This window comes from Pelodiscus sinensis, chromosome 9, assembly GCF_049634645.1.
Source record: "Pelodiscus sinensis isolate JC-2024 chromosome 9, ASM4963464v1, whole genome shotgun sequence".
Taxonomy (NCBI): domain Eukaryota; kingdom Metazoa; phylum Chordata; order Testudines; family Trionychidae; genus Pelodiscus; species Pelodiscus sinensis.
The window spans coordinates 38,296,578-38,320,827 of record NC_134719.1 but is presented as its reverse complement, the minus strand read 5'-3'; the positions used below and the strand labels follow the sequence as shown (position 1 = coordinate 38,320,827).

General features: G+C 42.0%; 1 protein-coding gene across 1 annotated transcript in view; it reads left to right on the top strand.

Annotated features, from left to right (window-relative positions):
- PLPPR5 (phospholipid phosphatase related 5) overlaps positions 1-24,250 on the top strand; it is a 73,031-nt gene that overhangs the window by 20,202 nt on the left and 28,579 nt on the right. The window contains exons 2-3 of the mRNA XM_075936596.1: positions 10,571-10,703; positions 14,136-14,386. Of these exons, the coding sequence (XP_075792711.1) occupies positions 10,571-10,703; positions 14,136-14,386 (384 nt within the window). The remainder of the gene's footprint in view (positions 1-10,570; positions 10,704-14,135; positions 14,387-24,250) is intronic.

Genomic DNA, 24,250 nt, shown 5'->3' with positions numbered 1-24,250 from the left:
GATTGCACAGAGAGGTACATTTAGGGAGAGGGAAAGTTGTCAATCTACAATTTCTGTTCAGTGTCAGTTGGACTACGGAGAACCTAATTTGAATGAGGACAGGTTGAAAGGTAGGAGAGTCAGACTTTTATCTTCCACCAAACCATAAACACAAAGAGCAGGGTGCAGCAGTCAAGCCACAAACTCCCTAGTTAATTTATGATCAGGACTTTCAGAGACATAGTTATTCTATGTCTTTGTATGATAAGATTGCTTAGGCACAGTGTATACTGAATGTTACCATTTCAGTTTAATTATAAATATGGGGTTACAGATGTGTAGCTCAACTGAGGCTTATGGAAATACAAAGGAATACAGCTATTAGAAATAGCTATGGGGGAAAATAACCTAAATCATATGCTTTATGATTAATACATCATGTGCAAGAGACATAAGGAGACAAACTATTGTCATGTGATACAAAAGCTGATGGCTGTTCTGCACAGCCAAATCAGCATAAAGGGGGTGTATCAGGGGCCAAGATCTGGCCCAATAGGTAAAGGGGAAGATCCTGCATCAGTTACTTTACTGAATGCTTTGCCGTTGACTTCAGTGGGCTGAGGATAAGACCCAAAGTGTGCTCCAGCAATGCTGCATGGCATTTACCTTCTCCTGAGAAAAATAATGGTGGGACCTTACACAAACTGACCTTGCTTTACAAATATTAGGAACCTTTTTAAAAGCCTAAGCTACTAATCCAATGTATTTACTGATATTTTACATCCAGGATGAGGTGTGTTCACACTTGATTGAATGTGGACAACTCTGAGACATCTGTGAGCCCGGAGGAGAAATTAGCCCTTCAGTTGCCAATTGCTAAACAGCGTTTTAGCCTGCAGCTTGCTAATATTACATGGCTGATCGGTTTGCATAGTTAAGCATGTCTAGAACAATGTCACCAATGCACTTTATTAGGCACAAACAACTGTTTGCTTCTGCTTTCAATCACCATGTTTCCCAATGTCCTCATGTTAACTTGGTGTAGCAATATATTTCATGCCTTTCTCTGAGTCCCACTTGCACTAAGTGGTAATGACCACTGGCCATCATTGCCACTGTTCACCTTCTTCACCAGCTATTTATAGAGAGAATTGTGTTTGAAATCTACTGCCTCTTCTGTCTGTAATGTGACATTCCAGAATGTTCCCCTTGTCCCAGCAACATGCAATGGTACCAGTGACATAATTTTAAAGGAGCAGCCTGTTGGGTCCCCAAAATAGCAATGCTAAGAGCATCTCCATAGTGATTCCAGTGTTTTATCCATTTCCTATTCATCCAAGGAGTTTCCATGTATAACAGACTGTTGGATGCTGCCTTTCTGTGACACAACAATCCAGAGGACTAGACTTTGCCTTTTAACTCAGAGCCTTGAGTAGGGGGGATAGTGCAAAACTATAGAGTTGGAGGAGGTGGCGCTAAGAGATTATTGTGCACCTCCCCCTATGCATGATCACCTCAAAATCTGTGTACATAGCTGGTCAAGACTGGAGGTACCCTTATGAAAGGAGTTTCTCGTAACTGCTTTAGAAATAGCCTAAATCTAAATTCCTATAATCATATCCAAAACCAGTCTTTTATTTGTCTGAGTGCTGGTCGCAGATGATGCATTTCCTATGTTCGCAACATAGTATGTTATATGGAGAACTCACCTCTGGGGCCATGTAAACATTCAAGAGAGGGTAGAAGGGTTCTCACAGATAAGTACAAAAGCTCAGTACAAGAAAGCTTTTAGCCACAATGCACCTCAAAAAATTCTGTTTTGTACCACTGAAATGTAACAGTATACCAAATTATTGTAATTCAGAGGCTGAGGGATGAGTGACAAAGCTAGTCACTCGTATTCTATAAAGTGCTTTCTCATAGCATTCCCTTGAAGACCTCTGTTTCTAAAGTGTCTGATTAATATGCACTTTTCACCTATGAGCCAGAGTAACATTTATGGAGAGTGAATAACTTTTACTGTTTTTATATAATGATTAACCATACCATATATCAGAAAGTGAAATAAAGAACATTTCTAACCATTAGAAATAGCTAATTTACTGACTGATATACAACCTACATTTTTCTACATTATAAAACTTGTGCTAAAGCTGCTAATATTTATAAATCGAATTGCATATACTAATATTTTTCCCATGGTAACTTTAAGTCCATTGAACTGACACACACACACACACCCTTTCCTAAATCTGGATAAGGAACCACATTGAAAATTAAGGATATTTTCTGAGTTTTTCTTGCTGCTCATTTACGGTGTGTCTACACAGCAATTCCATTATTTTGAAATGAATTTGAAATAATGGATGACTTATTTTGAAATCAGTAAACCTCTCTGCATGAGGAATAACACCTCTTTTGAAATAGCTATTTCAAAATCGTGGTAAGGTGGACGCTCCACTGCTGCTATTTTGAAATAGCTCCTTCCCGGGGCCATTGAAAGTAATACTCCCCAGTGCTTCCTGGGGAGTAATCAAGATAGTGCATCCACATTAGGGCAGCCTGCCTCAGACTAATTTTGAGGCTTCCCTGTAGTGTGCATTTGCTATTTTGAATTAAGCTATTTCTAAACAATTCAAAATAGCTTATTTCAACGTAACTGTGCTGTGCAGACACACTCTTACTGTTAAATTGTTGTCTTTTTTTTTTTTTTTTTGCATCTTCTCACAACTGAGTGGTTACTCGGCGTGATAGCATTTCTACATGCTGAAAGGCAGGAGGGTTATTCTCTGTGTAATGGACAACAGATAACGTTTCCTTCAGAAGAATTTTTTGTTGTTGTTTTCCTCAAAACTTTTGGTCATATTTACAATAGGAAATGTGCTTAGGTGAAACAAACAATGGCTTTCTGAGTCAGTTTAAACAAGCAATAAGAATGAGGAAACCACAAAGAAAATGGCCTAGAGGAAAAGCTCTGCATAATGAACTTGAAATTGCTACTGTTGGTAATATTGCCACTTTTTCTGCCAGGGCTGTCACCTCATAAGCCAATTTTATTTTAAAGGAGATTGTGGAGCTGGTCTGCAAAATCAGTCAGCACCACCGTTTGTGCTGCTAGATTTTGCATGATCTTTAGGATGCTGCTGTCACTTAAAGGTGAATATCGATATCACTGGAAGGTGAATGCTGGCCAAAAATGCAGTGCTATCTTGTTTTTATTTTAAGCTAAAGAAAGAAAAGCAACAGCAAGACAAAACCCCTCAACCCTGCAGCCCTTTCTGAGAGAGAACTCTTATTGAAACCAACAGGGAGAGCCTGCTGGATGAAACCCACATTTTACAGAAGTTTCTTCCACAAAATCTTGCTATAGTGAACATTCCTCTCCATCTTCACTAAGATTTTTTCAACTCACAAATTAATTTCTTCTGGAAGAAAAGCAGGACTTGTTGACTCAGGGCTGTGATTCTTCCGCAGTGGCCTACGGACCATACCAATTTGGGGAACGCGTTCTGTTGGGCAGCTAGCTCTTCACAGACCGTGTGGTGCTGTCTGTCATTAGGTGTGGTCCTATTGAAGTTAATGGAAAGGCTCCTAGTAACTTTAGTATGTTTTGAATCAGGCACATTGTTTCCAGCTGACACAAACAGGACTGGTAGGAGAGAGGAATGAAAAGAGGAGCAAAAGTAGACCGTATCATTGATATGTTCAAGACGGACAAAACATTTATCGAATTAAAGAATGTGTCACTTATATAAATATTTTTCTAGAATTATTTTTTCACATGAGCAATTGCTGTAATTGAAACATCATATATATAGTAGACCAGTGTCTGAGAGTCTGTAACGCCGAAATGCTGGCTGTTCCCTCTGGGCGGTGCTGTTGCCTGAAATGCTGGCTGTTCCCTCTGGGCGGCGCTGTTGCCTGAGTCACGTTCTTCACCTCCTACCTTGGTGCTTGGCTGACTTCTGCGCTGCTCAGCAGGGCTGCCACGGGGGAGCAAGCAGCGCAAGTGGATGTTTGGGTGCTGTGGTCCCCATGCAGCACCCCCATGCTTCGTGGGGAGCGTGGGGCCCAAATGGCCACTTGCGCTGCTTGCTCCCCTGCGGCGGCCCGGCTGAGAGGCACAGGAGTCATGGCGGGAGGGGAAGGGGGCGGGGCCTGGGCGTCTATGTCACCACCCTGCCCCCCCCCCATTCACATCCCCCTTCGCCTCCTGCCATGGCGCTCGGCTGACTTCTGCGCCGTCCAGCTGGGCCACCGTGGGGGAGCCCAAACGGTCGCTTGCTCTGCTTGCTCCCCTGCAAAAGCCTGGCTGAGCGGCGTAAAAGTCAGCCGAGTGCTAAGGCGGGAGGTGAAGGGGGACGGGGTGGTGACGTACACGGCCAGGGGGCGGGGCCTGGACGAGTGTGCATCCCCGACGAAGACAGAGGAGAGCGGAGAGAGAGTGAGAGCAGAAGGGGGAGAAGAGAAAGAGAGAGACGGAGAGATAGGCAGAAGGCGGAGAAGAGCTGAGAGAGAGGGGGGAGGCAGGAGGAGGAGAGAGAGAGAAAGAGACACGGAGCGAGAGACTGGAGGCTCAGGAGAAAAGACTGACATGGAGGAGAGACCTGAAAATCCCATCTTATGACAGGCTAATTGTCTAGTAAACATAAGAAATGACATAGTGAATTGAAACAGTGGTCAGTATAGTCTAGTATCCTCTCACATACAGTGGCTACTATCTGATACTTTATCGAAAGGTTCAGTAAATTCTAAAGTGGGCAGTAACAGGAGAATCTGTTCTTAAAATGGTTTCCTTCTGATCTCTTAGTATTGTAATTAGATATTCTTATCTGCATAAATGTCTTGACACACCCTCAGATAAAAAAGATTAGACAACAGGTTTTTTTTTTTTGAAAAAAGCAGCCTTTTTTGAAAAAAAAATTCCCTTGCGTCTAGCTGCCGCTGCGTTCTTTCAAAATTAAATCGAAAGAACTCGGCGTTTTTTTTGACAGTGATAAACCTCATTTTACAAGGAAGAATGCCTTTTTTCGAAAGTGCTTTTTTGAAAAAAAGCATTCTTGATGCAATCAGGGCTTTTTCGAAAGAGCATCCAGACTGCCTGGGCGCTCTCTTTCAAAAAAGCGGCTTGCTTTTTCGAAAGAAGTGATTGCATCTAGACGCTCTCTTTTGAAAGAATCTTTCAAAAATCCTCTTTCGAAAGAGGCTTGTAGTCTAGACTTACCCTGAAATACTATTAAATCGTGAATGAAAGAACCAACTGTGAATAAGAGGTGAGGTCCATGAAAAATCTTTTCTAGAATACATGGATCTAACCTATATGGATATTTTCAGCTTCCAACTGTTCACAGCAGACAAAGGGTGCATGTTTATGTAATTAGAAGAAGGGTACTTCTTTATCCTGTACTTTGACAAACTACTGAGGTCACAGCTATTCTAGATCAAAGGTGTATAGTGATATTTCAAATTGGAAAAGGGTTCAGACTTTAGGGTGTCTGTTGTTTGGAATATACCATATAAATGGTTAGGTGATATACAAAATAGATCTCTAAGGTTACATCTAGACTACATCCCGCTGTCGGCAGAGGGATGTAAAATAAGCACTTTGAAAGTGCAAATGAAGCTGGGATTTAAATATCCTGTGCTTCATTTGCATAATCACGTAATGGTGCTTTTTCGAAAAAATGTGAATTCAAAATGGAAACCGCAGTCTAGATGCGGTTCTTTCGAAAACAGGGTTCTTTTTTGAATGATCCTGAGGTTTAGAGGATCTTTTAAAAAAGTGCCCCATTTTTGAAAGACCCACGTCTAGACTACGGTTTCAATTTTGAAATCGTGTTTTTTTTGAAAGAGTGCCATTACGTGATTATGCAAATGAAGCACGGGATATTTCAAAGTGCTTCATTTATATCCCTCTGCCGACAGAGGGATGTAGTCTAGACATAACCAAAATGTATACATGATGCTAAAACTGAAAGAAGATAAGCACTAGTGCAACCCTATTAGAGAAGATTTGGATTGTTCAGGAGGTAGTATCATACGATGACTAATGCAGAAAAAACTGAAATGATTTTGGCAATGAGAGCCAATCTAGGAAATATGTGCTAAATGCTACAGTCACCCTGAAAAATTAACAGAAAAAGGGCTTACATTGTAAAATGCTGTTGAATCTGTGGAACCAGTGCATAATAGCCATGAAAACAAACAAGGTATTAAGGTATATTTTTAGAATAGTAATACTGTTAGACTTCCCTCCTCTCAATTTTAAGAACTGGGTGTAGCATGGATCAAACTATAGGAAAGATATTTGCCATGGAGAGGGTTAAGTGTAGGGCAGACAACTTTGCCTATAGTTTAGCATTTTGTGCTCTATTTTGTGTGTGTCTGATTCTGTATGTCTGACTCTGCTTCTCTGTGGAGATTTTAGTACTCATAATGAAGTTTGCAACGTAAAATGTAATGTGCATATCCTCTGCATTCTATCTTAATGACTGTCATGATAGTATCTGAGCATGTCACAATCCTTTAATTACAGTACTCCTGTGAGGAAGGAAGTGATCACAATCCCAGTTTTACAAATAGGAAACTAAGGCACAGAGTCCAGGTGACTTGCCCAAGATCATAGAGAGAGGCTGTGATAGAGAAGTGGCTGACACATGGGTGCCACAAGTTCTAGACTTGTTCCCTAACCACTTACACCATCTTTCTCCTGCTAACCTTACTATAAATCACATGGTAAATTACAACTTAAAGATTTTTAAAGACCTATATATAGTCAGTATTTTATTTAATGTGAGGAATGTTAGAAAGGTAGTAATTCATTTTCTTCAAATAAGAAAGTTACTGCAACTCATACAGTGTAAAATTACTTCTGTTTGGAAAATTCATATCTTGCTTTCCTGAGACCTTATATATTGTAATTCCATCTCAACAGTCTCTTAAATCTGGCATTCATTCTCAACAAAACTATAATAATTGCAGACTCCATCCATGCCCTTTGAATTCTTGTGTGTGCTCTTTACTTTAGTGGTCCCAGCTAACAAGCATAGTGCACACTAATGAATACTGCTCCTATCTGTCATTTTTTCATGATTATCAGTATGTTTGTATTCCTATAAGTGTATCAATGCTACCATGGATAACCGATTAATTGTTTACTAATTTATCTAACGGAATTTTTCATTTTGGGCTTTGAATAATATTAAGGAAAATAATTGTTTGGGGATTTATTGAAATAAGTGCAGAGGAAATCACATTTAATTCAATAAATTTGAAATAAAATTTCCCTCCCATTGCAACATCTCCCAAATGCAAACCTGGTTACTGTAGCAGCCTCTGTTCTGGACAGATTGCAGTGGTTGCTCCTGCTTAGTCCATACTGGGTGGTCAAACCATAGCAAAGGGGCAGGGTAGAGGAGAGGTGATGGGCCCTATGCCCTGTAGAGATGACTATCCATGGAGGTGTAGGGGTGAGGGATATGTGCTGGAATAGGAAACAGAATCTGGCTCAGGATCTGCTGTGAGACTCAGGGGTAATTCACCTTCTAGCAACAATGGAGGCTGAATTCTGAGCAGAGTTGTGCCCATGAAAAAGGCTGTGGGGAGAGAAGAACAATTTATCAGAGCTGACTGAAGAGCTAAATCATCAAACTCTGGGAGAAATGCATCAACACTCGAGTCTTGCAGGAATACTAATGATTGCATGTTGTGCACAATGCCTTATTCCACTCATTGTTCATTATAGCTAAGGCACATCAACAGCTCTGCTTACAGCAGCATTCCCAAACATCCTGGCCATTCAACACCAGCATAACTTATTTCACCTCAGAGGCAGAACACTATTGTATAAATATACTGTGAGTGGCACTTGTGTTTGCCTGGCCTACTACAGAGCTAGGAGGTGCAGAAGACCTGTCACTGCTGCCTGTCAGGACTCTGATACAACCATTGCAGATGAGCTGAAAAGTCATGGACAAGGGCTCCTCTCCTACCTGGAAATGGGAGTTACTTGGAAAGCCTGATTGTCCCATTGAAAGCCCCAGCTTCTCTGTAAACCAAGAAGGGAAACTCATAGGAGAGAGAAATATGGATCAGCAGATTCAGAGATGCTAAGCTGCTTTGAGTTTGCAAGCACCAGCGCTCTGTATTATGGCATGTACATGTACGGAATTCATATTAAGGGGGCCAGATTCTTCTTTTAATTACAATGTGGATATTTTGAGAAATTCCACTGAGACACTTTAGAGTGGTATAGGTGTAATGGGAAGAATCTGGTCCAAAATGTCTAATATTAAATCCTAATTTTTTTTATTCTCCATGTGGGTGGGGAGAAATCTGTGAAGCATATAACAAATCTTAAGAGGTTTCAGCCGTTGCATCACATATTTAAAGCTTTTTATCATGAAAGCTGTAGGAGTTGTTAAGCTGAGCTCTTGTTACCGTTACCATTGTTTTGATGAACTCAGATTCAAGGTTGAGTTAAACTTCACACATGTACTTAACTGTTTCTGAATCATAACTTGATAAAAGGAGTATAGAAAGAGGAAAGAAAGTGGAGAGGAAGGAAGTTTGGTAGTTTGTGTACTGGATTTGCTGTGTTTAATTTTAAAAGTATGCAGTTAGACTGGCTTATGACTACAGTCAGAGAAATCAACGTTCCGTGTCTCTGAGCCCTCCATTCCAACCAGATAACCTCCCTGAGTTTTTGTTGTTTGTTATTTGGACTACACTATTACTGACAAGCCATTTTCTCCACAGTGTGGGTGAGTAGTCCATCTCCCAATGTAGCAAAACATTTTCTGCTGGAATCTAAATAATAACTGAGTCAGATAACATGACCTTTAGTCTGATGTCTGCAACTTGCTCATTGCATTTACCTGCCGTTTCTTATGTATCGTGGTATGATGCCGTTGTGAAAATTATAGCTCATAAAGCACACACACTTTGTGGTTTTAAAAAGGTTAATTATTTCCTGTTATGTGAATATTTTACAACATTTGGGACACAATACAGCATTGTTTATTTGCATAAGATTTGCTCTCTGGCCAGAATTTAATAGCAAGGTACTCAGTATACCACTTTACATCTAGAGTTCTCAAAGTGCTGTGTAAATGGGCATGATAGTCTCTTCATGTAGATGGGTTAACTGAGGGCAAACAGGCAAAATGGTTTGTCTAAGATCACATAGTGAACTGAACCCTGGCAAGTTAATATACAGTGCCTTAACCCTATACTTCATTCACTAGATCACCTTTACCACACAACACTGTACATGCTGTTAAACTTCAGTACTCTGTATACAAAAATTCAGTTCTGTATACACATTTGTTTTAGCTGAGCTTTATACTATGTGACAGGGTCAGGCCGGAGGGCTACAGGAGAGCAATATAAGGGAACTATATCAGCCTTAAATTAAATAGCTTCCTGCTCCCAGGGTAAACTAACAGGGGCTGATCCAGAACCAGCAGGAAGCTGTCTTGGGGAATAGTAGATCCATTTCTTAATAAGTGGGGGAGGCAGCTTGCAGGCCTTGATCAGTTCCAGGAAGACTCTCACAGGGAATCCCACATTCCCATGAGGGTTCAGTTCAGGCAACCACTTCAAGTCTGCTTCCCCCACTTACTAAGAAACTGCAGATACGATTCCCCAAGACAGGTTACTTCAGGTTCTGGATCAGCCCTTGTTAGTTTACCCTGGGAACAAGGACCTATTTAATCTAGGGCTAATATATTTCCCTTCTATCATTCTCTGGTAGCCCTCTGGCCTGACCCTGTCACAACTATCATGCATTGGCACATGCAATTCAAGGGCAGTGTGTAACCATATGTTAAAATGATGTACACTCTAACGGTTACTTGAAATTTCAGATTGGCATTTGCTTAGTGTTTCCAAATGATTCCATTCTTACAGAGCTGAAAAGCGCGAGGTCTAAAAGCATTTCAAATATGAATCCACTTTGATGTAAAGAATGTACAGTGTGAAACAGAATCCAGCGAGTGTTCAGATCTCAGCAAGGGCATTTTGTTGAAGTGTGATGAACAAAGCTAATATTGAACTTGACAATCTCACTTAGCAATATATGCTAGCGTAGTCCCAGAAGTACCTATGGTGGCCAAACAGTCCCTGATGTGGACAGAAGTTTTAGAGTGAGTATCTCCTCTGTGATCAAATGGTTTAGGGCCCACTGCTGTAAGGTGCTGAGTGCCCTTTGCAATCAATAGGATTTGAGCATTCTGCACCTCACAGCATCAGCCCTTCACCCCTGATGCTTTTATGCACCTTTCAGGTATTATGTAGTCAATGACTTTTGACTAAACATATTTTTCCCCTGCAAAGTGGGTTGTGGGTATAAGTTCCAAGTCTTATAAAAAGTTATCCTCTTTTTATGCAAATAAACTTAAGCGAGCTATACAATCTATTTCCTTCACAAGCGATGAACTGTGCAGGACTTGACTCACTTATGTGGGTTTCTGTTGTTTGTCTTGACCTGTCTGAACTCTCCCTCCAAACAAACAATCATCTCCACATCATTAGTATTTATATTTGCTGAACTCTGATGTGCCATGCCTTTCCCTTTTGTTTCCCTCCTTAGATAATCGTTGGAGAAACTGCAGTGTTTTGCCTACAGTTAGCAACAAGGGATTTTGAAAACCAGGAAAAAACCATATTAACTGGAGACTGTTGTTATATAAATCCGCTGGTGCGCAGAACCATCCGATTCCTTGGTATGAGCAAAGTTAATGCTTTCATGGTTTAATGAATGCAAATAGTATCATAAGTTTTCAAAGGAGGAAAAACTTTATGTAACATCAAATGTTTCACATATAGCACTTACATATATCTTGGGTTTCTTCCCTGTGTATGGACTCCTCTGTAGGCTTAGCACTGCTCTTTTGTGCAGTAAGTGGGAGTGTTGGGTGATTAGCCATTATTAGCAGCAGCACAGATAGCAAGAATTGGGTGCAGGCTGTCCTTGATTTATGCTGAGCTCTGTCACTTCGAGGGTTGGCAGTTCATAGCGCCAGCACCTCTGGGCTTGCTGCATCAGTTATGAATATAAAAAAAATTGCTTGAGCCCTGGCACCTCCTTAATTAAAAATTACACTCTGGCCTAGTGAAAGTAGAGACATGGTCAGCAGACCTGCAGCAGGGTAGATTGGCTGACCAGGCCCACTACCAACAGGGAATACAGAGGTAGCTTGGCTCTTAGGGTCTTTGGCTTGGCTACCAGCACATCATGTACATGTGTCCAACTTGACATCACTGAGACTTAATTATATTGTTTAAAGCGAAGCACGTGCTTAGGAGCTTTGCTGAGTCAAAGCCTGTATTGCCATTGTACACATGTACGCTGGAGCTCTGGCTTCACTGATGTCAATGCCAGCTCTCCCACAGACTTCAGTAGGGCCAGGTCTCACTGTTACCACTCTGTGCAGCATAAACTTTCACTGGGGAAAATACCACTTACAACATCCATAAAATCGTTTCCAAACGTCACTTCTTGTAACCTTTGGATAAATGCGGCGATGCCATAGCAAGGCTCAGTGGAGACTCTCAGACGCAGTCCAGAGCAGGAGGTGAAGCCTTAGGGATGCTCAAGCCCTCCCTTATGGCTCTATTGTGTAAGAGGAGCACATAGCTGTGCCATACTTTACAGCCTGAACATTTCTGTGGCATTGCTATCTTTCATTAGAGACTCATTCCAGCCAGTTCACAGGTTTGGACTGTAGGTTGGACCTCCCTAGTCCGGCACCCTTGGCCCCTGACTGGCCTCTGCCATCGCACCTCCCTGCCTTGGGGCTGCTGCTGGCTCCAGCCCCACTGCCATCAGCCCTGCAGGGCTCCCCCCTGTCATTGAGCTCCTGACCCGGGAGCTGTCTGGTCCTAGTTTATGCAGGTGCAACCTGCAGCAATACTATTGGGCTTGTGGAAATCATTAAGGACAAAACTATGCTGGGGCTTTGTGTGGATCTAGGAGGATGAGAAGAGATAGGGCAAGGAGCTACCACCACTTGGTTACTTTGTGTAGGGATGTGTGTAGCCTGTGAGTGCACTCCTGCTCATTCAATGAACCCTCAAGTGTGCAGAAGCAAGGAGCAATAAGACAGAGAAGGAAGGAGAAAACTGTTCTTTGGTCCCACCCTCTCACTGGCCCTAAAGCCATGTGTCCTTTCTGCCCATTTGGGAGCTGTGTGCTTCTGGGGCCTGAGGGAGTCTTCCCATGCAGACCCAGGAATAATCTACATTTCAGTGATTTCTAGAAATCCAAATGAATGTTATATGTGTTCAGTAACAGCCACCTCATAAATCATTTTGGTTCTAAGCTTTGCTGCAATGTCTAAAAGAAGAGCAACTGTTAGTAGTGTAGGTACTTCTGCAGCTCCCTCCATCCAGGTGCTCACCGTCATTAACACATTTATTGTCAAAACACTCTGACAGATTAAGAGGTAATATTGTCCCCATCTGTACATGGGGAACAAATGGGGCATAGAGTGGTTTAGACTTGCTTAGGAAATCTGTGGCTGGGCTAGAAATGGAACCTACATATGCTACGTCTTTGGCTGGTGTTCTAGTTTCTAGACTGTCCTTGCTAGTGCTAGCTACTGTTCCCAGCAGGAATGGTAAGAAATGTAACATGTATGTTAAATAGTAGCAAATCTGCTTTTCCTTTGAATAATCAGATACATGTATTTCCACACTAATAAAACAAGGCTGATACTTTCCTGATGTCTGTTTCATGTTAAATCCTTCAGCATAAATAATTTCTTAAATATAGATCTTTACCATACTAAGCTGATGTTCTGGTAAACATGCCACACACAGAAATGATAGATAGCAAAGCTGGCTTGTGCACAGTTATATCAAATAATTCACCATTTCAGCTAGTTTAAGCAGTTGAGGGGGGAAAGGAAAAGCTTGTTCAAAATATGTGTGGCTAGAAAGCTGAAAGCACCTGTCCACAGTCCCTTGCACTGCTGCTTATGGACCAGACAAATTACAGACCTTGTGCTTGAGGCGCAAGTCCTGCTAGTTACCCCACTACATGCTTTATGCCACCATTTGACACTTAATAGGGGTGAGGTGCTTTGAGGTGTATTGAATGGCAGGAGCTATTAAGGATATGCAACAGCTACCATGTGAGCAGAGATTCAAAAGACTGTGGAATTGTTAAGCTCAGAAACGAGCTAATGGTGGGGGATGGGGGAGGGGGTTGATAGAGCTCTATAAAATCATGAAGAATATGGAAAAAGTGATTAAGAAAATGTTATTTTACCCTTCACGTGACATCAGAATCTAATGAAATTAATAGGCAGGAAGTTTAAAACAAACAGAAGTACTTCTTCACACTGCACAAAACTGTCCCATGGAATTAATTTCTAGGGGATGTGGTAAAGGCCAAAAATCTGAGTGGATCTGAAAAAGAATTAGATAAGTTCATGAACGATAGGCCCAGCCATGGCTATTAGCTAAAATGGTCCAGATGGAACTTCATGCTTTGGGTGTCCATAAGCTCATGGCTTCCTAATTCTGGGACTGCCTGATAGGATGGATCACTTGATAATTGCCCTGTTTTGTTCACTCCCTCAGGGTATGTCTACACTACCCCCCTAGTTCGAACTAGGGGGGGTAATGTAGTCATACGGAGTTGCAAATGAAGCCCAGGATTTGAATTTCCCGGGCTTCATTTGCATAAAGCCGGCCGGCGCCATTTTTAAATGCCGGCTAGGTCGGACCCTGTGCTAATCCGAACTAGCTGTACACCTCGTTCCCCATGTACGTTCCACGAGGCGTACAGCTAGTTCGGATAGGAAGCCTAATCCGAACTAGCTAGTCCGTGCTGCGTGTAGCCGCGCAGCACGGGGTCCGACCTAGCCGGCATTTAAAAATGGCGCCGGCTGGCTTTATGCAAATGAAGCCCGGGAAATTCAAATCCCGGGCTTCATTTGCAACTCCGTATGACTACATTACCCCCCCCCCCCCAGTTCAAACTAGGGGGGTAGTGTAGACATACCCTCAGAAACATCTGATGAAATATTACTCCAGATGGACCACTGGTCTGATCCTGTATGGCCATTCTTATGTTAAATATAATAATAAATAATAGAGCTACAATATATTGTACTGGAGCAGGAAATTAACTTTGTTTTCCTGTTTAGGAATCTATGCATTTGGACTGTTTGCTACAGATATCTTTGTAAATGCTGGACAAGTAGTAACGGGGAATCTTGCACCACATTTTCTTGCACTTTGTAAACCCAATTATACAGCACTTGGATGTCAGCAGTTCACACAGTTCGTCAGTGGTGCACATGCCTGTACTGGAAATCCAGATCTTATTATGAAAGCCAGAAAAACGTTTCCATCCAAAGAAGCAGCTCTAAGTGTATATGCAGCTACATATCTCGCCGTAAGTACATTGTGCCATTTAATTTCATTGTATCTTGAATACAGTCTGTATATAAGCAGTCTGAGATATTTTATTACTTTTTTGAATGTAAAATAAATAATAACAAGTAATATATCTGAGACTTTTCATCCATTAAAATTTAGACTTGAAATATTTTGTAAAGTATTGAGATTCCTTTGAGAACTTGAATAATTACATGAGGCCAAATTCTGCTGTCAGTTACATGAATACTACTTTTGTGGGCTCTAGATGTAGGGATAATATGAGGGAAAATTGAGGAGAGATCAGGTTTATGAGTGTGTTTGTTTTAAAAAGGCATTTCTGTTCACCCTTAAGTAATGGATTAGAACAAAAGTCATCAAAGAGAACCTCATTGGCCCAAAATTTGCATTCGTATTGATGTAAATCATGACTAACTCCTTTGAATTCAGTGGACACACTATGGATTTGTGTGTGCACATCTAATCTAGTGATGGCCAGCCTGAAGGCCAGATATCTTTCAGAAAGACAAAGCAGCCATAGTCATCACTTTGGAGTATATTTAATCTCCTGTCCTGCTCCTTTTATGCCACACAGGTGGTAATGCAAAGGGAAGGCATCTGTAAATTCCTTGCTGGGGATTCCCATGGAATCACCATAGCCATCTCCTGTGCCTCCTCCCGACACCCCCCTGGCTGCAGGGGTGCATTGGGAGGGTGAGAGTGGGATGGCAGCTCATTGTGCTCTGGCTGTCCCTCTCTGGTTAGCAGCCTATTGGAGACACATGTCAGCTAGTGGAAATTAGAGCAGCCAATGGCTCTTCTCACCTGTCCAGGGGATGGCGTAGCATGTCAGGTATTTGCAAATGCTGCTTTCTCATCTCATCTTTTCCTCTTTACACCTCTCCTGAGCCTCCCTGGGTGGCTGACTGAGGGTGAGGAGACATCCTTTGCCAGGAGTTCCACTAGCTTCAGGAGAAGCCAGATGAGTCCTTCTCTTCCTCTCTTGGCCAGGGAAGCAGGGAATGAAAGAGCCAGAACTATTCTTTCCTCCCTTTCCTGTGACAGCAGGGGAACTGGGACAGGAGCTGCTCCCAGTCAATCTGGATCACACCAGAGCTGCTCCAGGGGCTGTAGAAGTGGTGGCAGAAGGGGAGTGGAGGAGGAAGTAGCAATGGGGCTGATTCCAACATTGCAGTTTAAAATTATAGGGAGCAGCGTACAGAGCACACTTCCCATTCAGAGCCAAATCCACAGTTTTCTTCTTAATATAGTCACCCTCAGGGCCTTAATTTACAACCTCCTGGTCTCATCTAAGTTGAGAACCAAGGCAAATGTATAGATAGCTCTGTGGTCCTCATCATTTGATAAACTATTACCTTCAAATGAAGCAATTTTTGCTTCAGAGATGTTTGTTTTTCAAGCTTATTTATATTTAGAAAACCTTGAGTGAGTTGACAATTGATATTTATCAACTAAATTCCTACTGGCTGGCAGTCCTTTATGTCCACTGATCCCAGAACACTGAAAACATTGTTCCTAGAGTACCTTCTTGTATTCCTAGAAACTGTTAGGGGCCTACAGACAACACATTTGTGTTTCTGGCACTAAATGAGCATTTACAGAAAGTTCCTTCCTTGAGTATTCTAGGAGCATTGATCAGCATCCCCACAAAGAGAGTGCTATCTGCAAATAAGTAGGGAGGCAAATAATAAAACAGCCTCCATCATGCCTGTGGGTAAGAGCAACACTCCTCTTCAGCTCTCTCTCCTGTTTTGGGGATGTACTTGAAGCATCTTTTCATTCTTTGAAACTTATTTCTGTATTTGCTTCAAGATATTTTATAAAATAATTGGACTTTTTCATTTTAATTGCTCTGATATGTCTTAGCCATCTGTAAAACTGGATTTCCACTTTAACCATGAGTCATGGCAACTAAAGAAAACTAGCTGCTACAGCCACTGCAGAGCAAAAGGAAAAAATAACACTAATGTATTTAAAAGCCAAACAATTCTAAACCGTTTTCTTAAAAGTCAAGATTTCAAGGTCCAATATCTAGTGAGTCATCAGAAGAAAGTACAAATACCTTATTCCATTTATTATAATGCTTTCAGATTTCTAAGTGTATAGATCATTTTGTTGTTGCTCTGAGAGTTTGCAAACCCTCAGTGGCCATGACATGAATAATTCAAGTCTTGGTCCTTAGACCTATGTCATTTTCAATTCCTATGCTTTTGATTGGAGAAAGAAGAAAACATTTGTTGTTGTAGGGTTTATTAAGAAGAAAAACTGGTGGTTGTGAAGGAAAACTGATTAACGATTGGAGTGCTTCAGATATTTCTAGTACAGTTGGTGTGCAAGGGTGCATGTGACAAGGTCAGAAAACTAAATAAATGGGGGTTTATTTCATGTTGTGAGTTCTCTCTATAGCTGCAGAAATGAATGCATCCCATAGGTATCATGTACTTTGCATAATACAGTGTTTCTCAACTTTTTAAAATAAAGTACAGGCAGTCCCCGGGTTACATGGATCTGACTTACATCGGATCCCTACTTACAAACGGGGTGAGGCAACCCCGCACTAGCTGCTTCCCCCCAGCAGACTAGGGAGACGCGAAGCTAGCGCCCCCGCCCCCCCCAGCAGACCAGGGAGACGTGGAGCGGCTTTTCTCAGCAGACACCTCAGCTTGAGAATAAAGGACTGAGGGAAGTGAGGTGTGGGAGAATAAAACTGAGCTCTGGAGAAATGTTTGGCTAGAGTTTCCCCTACAATATGAACCAGTTCCGACTTACATACAAATTCAACTTAAGAACAAACCTACAGTCCCTATCTTGTACGTAACCCGGGGACTGCCTGTACTCCTTTTTTAAAAGAAGTACCCCCTTTTAAAAAAAATTGAGTACTCCCAGTACCTAGTTTTCAGACACCCACAATTTTTTTCTACCATTGTAACACATTTGTTTAAACAACTTAATCATAGCCTGGTGGGCGATGAAATTTTTGGGTGTAAAAAGTACAAAAATAATAAAGCATTTGTTGCCGGCAAGAGTAATTCTCAGGTACGACATTGGGTTCTTTAAGTACAAAACACGCTGCACAAGTATCTGTCAAACACCAGCAGTTTATTTCCTGATAGATTTCAACTGTACCCCTTAACTAAGGGTATGTCTAGAAAGCCTTTTTCGACAGATCCTGTAAACCTCCTTGCAGGAGGCAGAAGGGATCTGGCGAAAAAGGCTTTTTCAACAGATTCCCTTCTAGACTGCTGCTTTTTGCCGACAAAGTGCTGATTCAGCAAAATGTGGTGGCCATTTTTATGCAAATTAGACATGGGATATTTAAATCTGCTGACAGAGGGATGCAGTCTAGATATACCCTAAAAGAACAACATGATAGGAAAAATGGCATCTTATGTCCCTTCTGCAAGCTGGGGACCCCGTTTCAGCTGTGGACGAGTGGGAAGTCATCTAGGCTTCCGAGGCACCGGTACCAGAGTCCATCAGTGAAGTCCAAATTGCTATACTGTGGTGCAGCTTTACATACAATGTCTCTACCTTATTTTGCAGTTTGGAAATTTACAGGGGTTTCATATTACTTGTTAATGTATGTTCAGCTGTTAACTATCGATCTGGTACTACTTGTCCTTTGACCTTGTTTACATGATCAGTACATCTGGGTAAACAAGATTGTGATGTGTTCCTGCTCTTTTCCCTACCCTTATCTATAACTTGTTTTTGCTACAATGGCACCACCGCTTATCTTAAATGTATGTGTTTCTAGAGGCTTGCTTCTGGCTCATCAGATATAGCGGAAGGGGGGAAATACATGCCTCACCACCCCTATTTGTCACATGTACAAAGTTCTTCCACAATTACTGTAAAACTTAAAACAAAAATTCAGTTTTCTCCCAATTTCAGTTGTGTTGATGAAACTCCCCCTCCCACCCCACTCCACCCCACCCCACCCCACCCCACCCCAGACTTCTCTCAAGTACCACTGAGGGTACTCATACCACTGGTTGAGAAACACTGACATAGTATACATCAATATAGTTAAGTATACATCAATATAGTTAATTATACTACAATGCTATAAAATAATGACATGAATTGAATTCTGAATTAGTATCCACTGAATGATCATGATGCAGTTCACTCCCTAAGTCATGGGTGGGCATTCATTTTCATGGGGTGGGCATTTCATGAATTTTGGTATGTGGTCACATGCCAGCTTCAGCCCCCCCCCCCCCAGAAGGGGCGGAGCTTCAGGCAAAAGTGGTGGATCTGGAAGCTACAGAGAGAGAGAAAGTGTGTGTGTGTGTGTGTGTGTGAGAGAGAGAGAGAGAGAGAGAGAGAGAGAGACAGACTTTGTGACACAGCTTGAGTGTACGTGGCACAGAGACTGGAAGAGTGTGTGTGGCTGTGTGTGTGTGTGTGGCTGTGTGTGTGTGTGTGTGTGTGTGTGTGTGACAGTGACTGTGTGTTTGTGCCACAGGGACAATGTGGCACAAAGTGGGTGTGTATCACAGTGCCACAGAGAATGTGTGTACTTGCTGCTGCTGGGTAAGCTGTCCTGCTCTGTTATCTCCACTCTCCTGCACCCTGCAGAGATGGAGTATTGGGGGGAAATGTGTGTATGAGAGAGCAGGAGTACTGAAATCTTAGAAAAAATACACTACGTCTTAAGACAGGAACTCCTCTGAATCACGTACTTCATTTTTTGAGTCACCATGCTTCAGACTGGAGCAGCTCTGCTGTGTGTCTCCCTCTCCCCAACCTCTACTGTGCACAGATAGGGTACAGGGACGGGGAACACCTTGACTTCCACACTTCCCTTTCCCCTCCCCTCTGCACAGCTAACAGGAGAATCCTGGGAGCAACTGGGCTGCAGGACTGAGCAAGATAGTGAAGGGGCAGCTAAACGTACACTGCTAGCTGTAAGTGTGCATGCCCTGCTAATCAGCTGGGCTGGCCAGAGAGAAATGCTTGGTGGGTTGGACCCGGCTTGATTTTACCCACTTCTGCTCTAATTCATGACACATTTATAAGTACATTGTACAGAATAGGGAGAAAGTTGTCCCTTAAAATGTATATTTCCTGCTTTCATCATTCATTTTCTACAAGTTTTGTGGTGTGCACTGGTACCGCTAGAAAGCCCAGTTTAGTACATGTAAAGGTAAGAAGTGCAGTGTCCCATTATTTCGGATGCCTGTTCCTCAGATTTATATGTACCCACTCAGCTGACCTTCCACAGAATTATTCAACAGGGAAGAAGTTTTAATTTGTCTGGGACTCCATTAGAACTTGGGTACCAGGGTGAGTCCAAGGATGCACAGACTGCAGGCCTCACCCAGGCTGACGTGCGCATTAGCATTACTGGAGTACTGAGTGCAACTCTTCCCTTTCTGGGGCAAACATGCTCCTTGACTGTTACAGGACGTATTGTTTGGAAGTTGTTGCAGAATCCCAGTTGTCACTCCCTTTGCATGTCAGCCTACTATGCACTAAATACATTTTAGGAAATAAGCAGGGAAGGAACTATGCCAGTGATTTCACCTTAAGCAGGATTGGTGTGATTTTTACCACGCAGTGTTTTTACACCTGAACTCAGGAGCCCTGTTTGTGCTATCTTCTGTATTGGTCTATTGACAAACATCTATGGCCTCTGTCACCATAATATCTGAGCAGATTGGCTTGTTAACAATAGGTTCTTTTTTTGGCTAACTCCTTTGCAGTGTGGGGCTTTTTTTGTTTTGTTTTTGCATGTGGGTGGATGCTATGGCAACTCTGAATTTCCCTTCTGCTGAAAGCTCAGCCTTCTCAAACTATTTTGTTTCTGATATTTGAACCTTTTCTTTACTAGGGACTTCTCCAGAAGGCCTTAGCAACTGAAATGTTGGTGACTAGCAACATGAACTGTCTTCCTCACACTACTCCAAGCACAGATGACTGCAGTGATTCAGCTTACCTTTTCCTAGCATTTTCCCCTCCCCCATACCAAAACCCTAAATGAACACAAAATCCAGTCCAAACCTTTTACCCATGCATGGTTACTCCTGGGGACTCCTCTTTAAAGATTGCTCAGCCCACAGTCTTCTCCAGAGTCATTCCCCAACCTTAATAGCCAGTTGTGATGAGTCATCTGGCTCAGTAGAGTAGAACTTCAGAGTTGTGAAGACCAGAGTTATGAACTGAGCAGTCAATCACACACCACATTTACAATCGGAAGTATGCAATCAGGCAGCACCAGAGGGAAGGGGGGCAAAGGCAAATACAATACTCTGTTAAATATAACCTCTAAAAATAAAGGAAAAGAAGCATTTTCCTTCCTCATAGTAAAGTTCCATTACTGAGATGTTTGTAATACTGAGGTTCTACTGAAAATCATTAGAACCAATTCCGAACAGGAAATGTTCCCTACTAACACAATGGGATGTGTCAGGTAACCATTGTCTGCTTGTTAAACAGAATAAAGTATCAACAGAATTTTGACATGCAAACAAATACAACATAGTAGAATAAGCTAAAACTTAACCTGGTCTCATTAAGTTGGGAGTATATTAAAATACATCAGTTATGAAAAAAACATGAATATATTGATAACTGAATACACAAAAAAGAATCCATGAGTCTTTTGGGTACAAATTCAAAGCAGTAGATTAGGATCATTCTTAGGCTTTCATGAGTATTGTGGCTAACAATTGTTACTCTACTTTGAAAATGTGGGCACTGATCTTTGCAAGTTATACCTTGAAAGAGATTTTAATTCCATTTGTGAGATTAAAAGATTTTGGATTTACATGTCTGAAAAATATTCAGATCATTTTTGGTTTTGTTCTGTTTATTATTATTAATGAATAAATGCAGGTTGGGATTACAGTGCAGTAAATCTGGCAATATCAAGAGTGCTAAAGATCTCCTAGATCCATTTCTAACTGGATATGGTAAGGAGCCATCTATGGACATTTTATTTGCCTTCCAAATGCTAGACAAAACTTTTTGATCTGTTGATTGCATTTGATACCATTGAGTATGAAATTTAGGCATGGCTGTGATCTAGGCAAGGATAGAATTTGGTATAATGAAGGAACTCCATTTTTTTTCTCTGGAACCCTAATGTTGGGCATTTTATGCTCTGTCCTGTGAGATTATCATCCTTGCATGTAATACGCCATAGGAGGAGACCATGGGACAGTTTGGGTTCTATTGCCATCAGGATGATGATGATGACACTCACCTCAGTATATCTCTTAAGAGATCCAGAGGGCATAGTCTCTTAGTGTTCCCTCTGTCTACTTAATGGTATCTGGATAATAGCTACTTGGCTGAAACTCAGTCCAGACAAGACAGAGCAATGATGATAGTCTGTGGGAAATATGTGATGGTATTCCCAGTACATAGCGAAAGAGAGATGGGGCTGCCCATCTTTTGTTAGTAAGGTGTACAACACAAGGGGCCTTTGGAATCATTGTCTTTGGCTGCTCTTAGAAGTCAAGGAGCAGCAATATTCACCCACGGAATTTATTTCCAACAATGAGCATTGATTAAAATCTTTCCCCTTTAATACTGATCTTGTCTCATCTATTAGATGCCTCTGTCACCTTCAGGCTGAATGACTTCAATGGTACTTCAGCTGAGGTTCAGACTGTACCTGAAGACCACTTGGTGTCTTTATTGAATGCACAATGTGTCTGCCAACTAAACTATTGGTGTGTCTCCCACTGAATAGATATCACCTGTGCTCCATTGTCTGAATTACCTTTCAGTTTCTTTTGGGTGGACTTCAAGTTGTTAGTTTTAATATACAAAGGCAGTGTTCCTGGTTATATTAGGGATGTCCCTCTCCTTGTGTTATTACCCTCCTGTTGAGAACAGATGAGGCGCACCAGCCCTCAGATTTACATGTCTCAGGGCTCATAGCAGAGCATTTCTGTCAAGGACCCACTGCTCTGGAACTCACTCTCCTCTATGGCCAAGAGCCCAGTTTGTTGGGTATTTAAAGAATGTGGGAAGGCCCACCTCCTAGCACTGTGATCACCAACCCATTGATCGCGATCGACTGGTCGATGGCAAGGCCTTGACCAGTCAATCACGAGGCATTCGGGCATCTCCACCCCCCATTTTGCCCCCACCCCCGAGAAACCCCACTACCTACCTCTAATGTACTGCCGGCTTCCCCCGGGGTGGACAGAAGGCCTGTCTGAAGCCCGCGTCACTTCCGCAGGTTCCGGAAGTGCGCAGGCTACTCCCCTCCCACGGCTCTATTGCGTGCTGGGGGAGGAGGCATCAGCCCTGGAGGAGGAGTGCGGCGGCTTCCCTGCGCTGCCGGCGCTGGAGGGGTGAGTTGAGCGCAGGGATTTCCCTGCGCCGTGGGAGCGGGGGTCAGCCTTGGGGTTTAGCCTGGGGCAGGCGCCTGCAAGGGTTGGCTGCGCTGTCAGGGGAGGAGGTGGGGTTGGCCAAGCCAGGACACAGGAGGGGTGTGTGGCCCTGGGGCAGGCGCCCGGGGGGGTTGACCATGCTGCAGTGGGGGGGGGGGACTGACTGTGCCACACTGTGCTGCAGGAGAGGGGGTTTGGCCCCGGGGCAGGTGCCCGCGGGGATTTCGCCCCGCCGCAGGGGGGTGGGATTGGCCACGCCGCGCCGTAGGAGAGAGGGTTTGGCCCTGCCAGGAGCGGATGAAAGTTTTGCGGGGCCCAGGGCAGCACAATTTTGCAGGGCCCCCCTTTGGAGAAAAAATAGAAAAAAGACGTCAAATGCTCAAATTGACGGCTATTTTCATATTAAATGTGAATTGGGTAAATTCGATAGAAACTTAATTTAGTTGGAAAATTTTTATTTGAATTATATTATAAGTCATTCTTAAACAAAATTCTGCATTAATAATTAAATATTTTCATTTGTATTTTAGTCTATTATAGCTGTCTAGCTCTTTTGGCAGTGCATGCTTCAATTATGTCATTAAAGTCCATTTCTTTACACAGGTCGTTTTCAATCGATATAATCAAAAGACCTACAAAACACTCCTGGCTCATAGTAGATCTTAAGTAATTCTTTATTAGTTTCAATTTAGAGAAACTTCTCTCTGCCGAAGCTACTGTCACTGGACTAGTTAGAAGTATCCTAAGAGTGATATAAATATTAGGATATATGTCTTCCATATTGTTCGAACAAATTATTTTCAAACAATCATGAACTGTAATACAACTGTCTGGAATAATTCTACAAAAGTTCTGCAACTCTTCATAAAGATCTAAACCTTCAATGTCACAGGAGTCACCATCTTGTAGATTGACATGAAGATCCATACAATGTTTTTTAGTGTGTCCTTATCCATTTCTTTGATGCTTTTCATATCATGTAGAAAACCAAATACATTTTTGTGATTTTCGTACCACTCGAATTATTTCTTCATAGAAACAAGAGCAGAATCAACAATTATCAAAAAGTAGTTTATTTGGTATGATTCCTCTGCATTTTCAATAGGTTCATCATTTCCCTTGTATGAAAACTATTCGTTTTATTTTTTAGACGTTTTTCCTGAAATGTTGGATTGATGTTCAATTCATCACACATCTCTTTGGCTGTAGTTAATGCACTTTGGAATTCTGAAGATCTGCATTCCTCCAAATATGATACAAAATACTTCAAATGATTTAAAGCAATATCCATTTCTATATTTGTTTTCTGCAGAATTTTTCTGGTAGTATTTACTTTAAGTAATACATCATACCAAATAACAAGGCTGGTTAAAAATTCATATGTTCTTAGATGCTTTCTGACAGCAAGTACTTCACATTTAAGTTTGTGATCCATTACCGTATTTAAAAGTGCACTTAAAGCATTGTCCAATCAAGTTGTTTGAAATCGAATTGCTTTAATGCTTCCA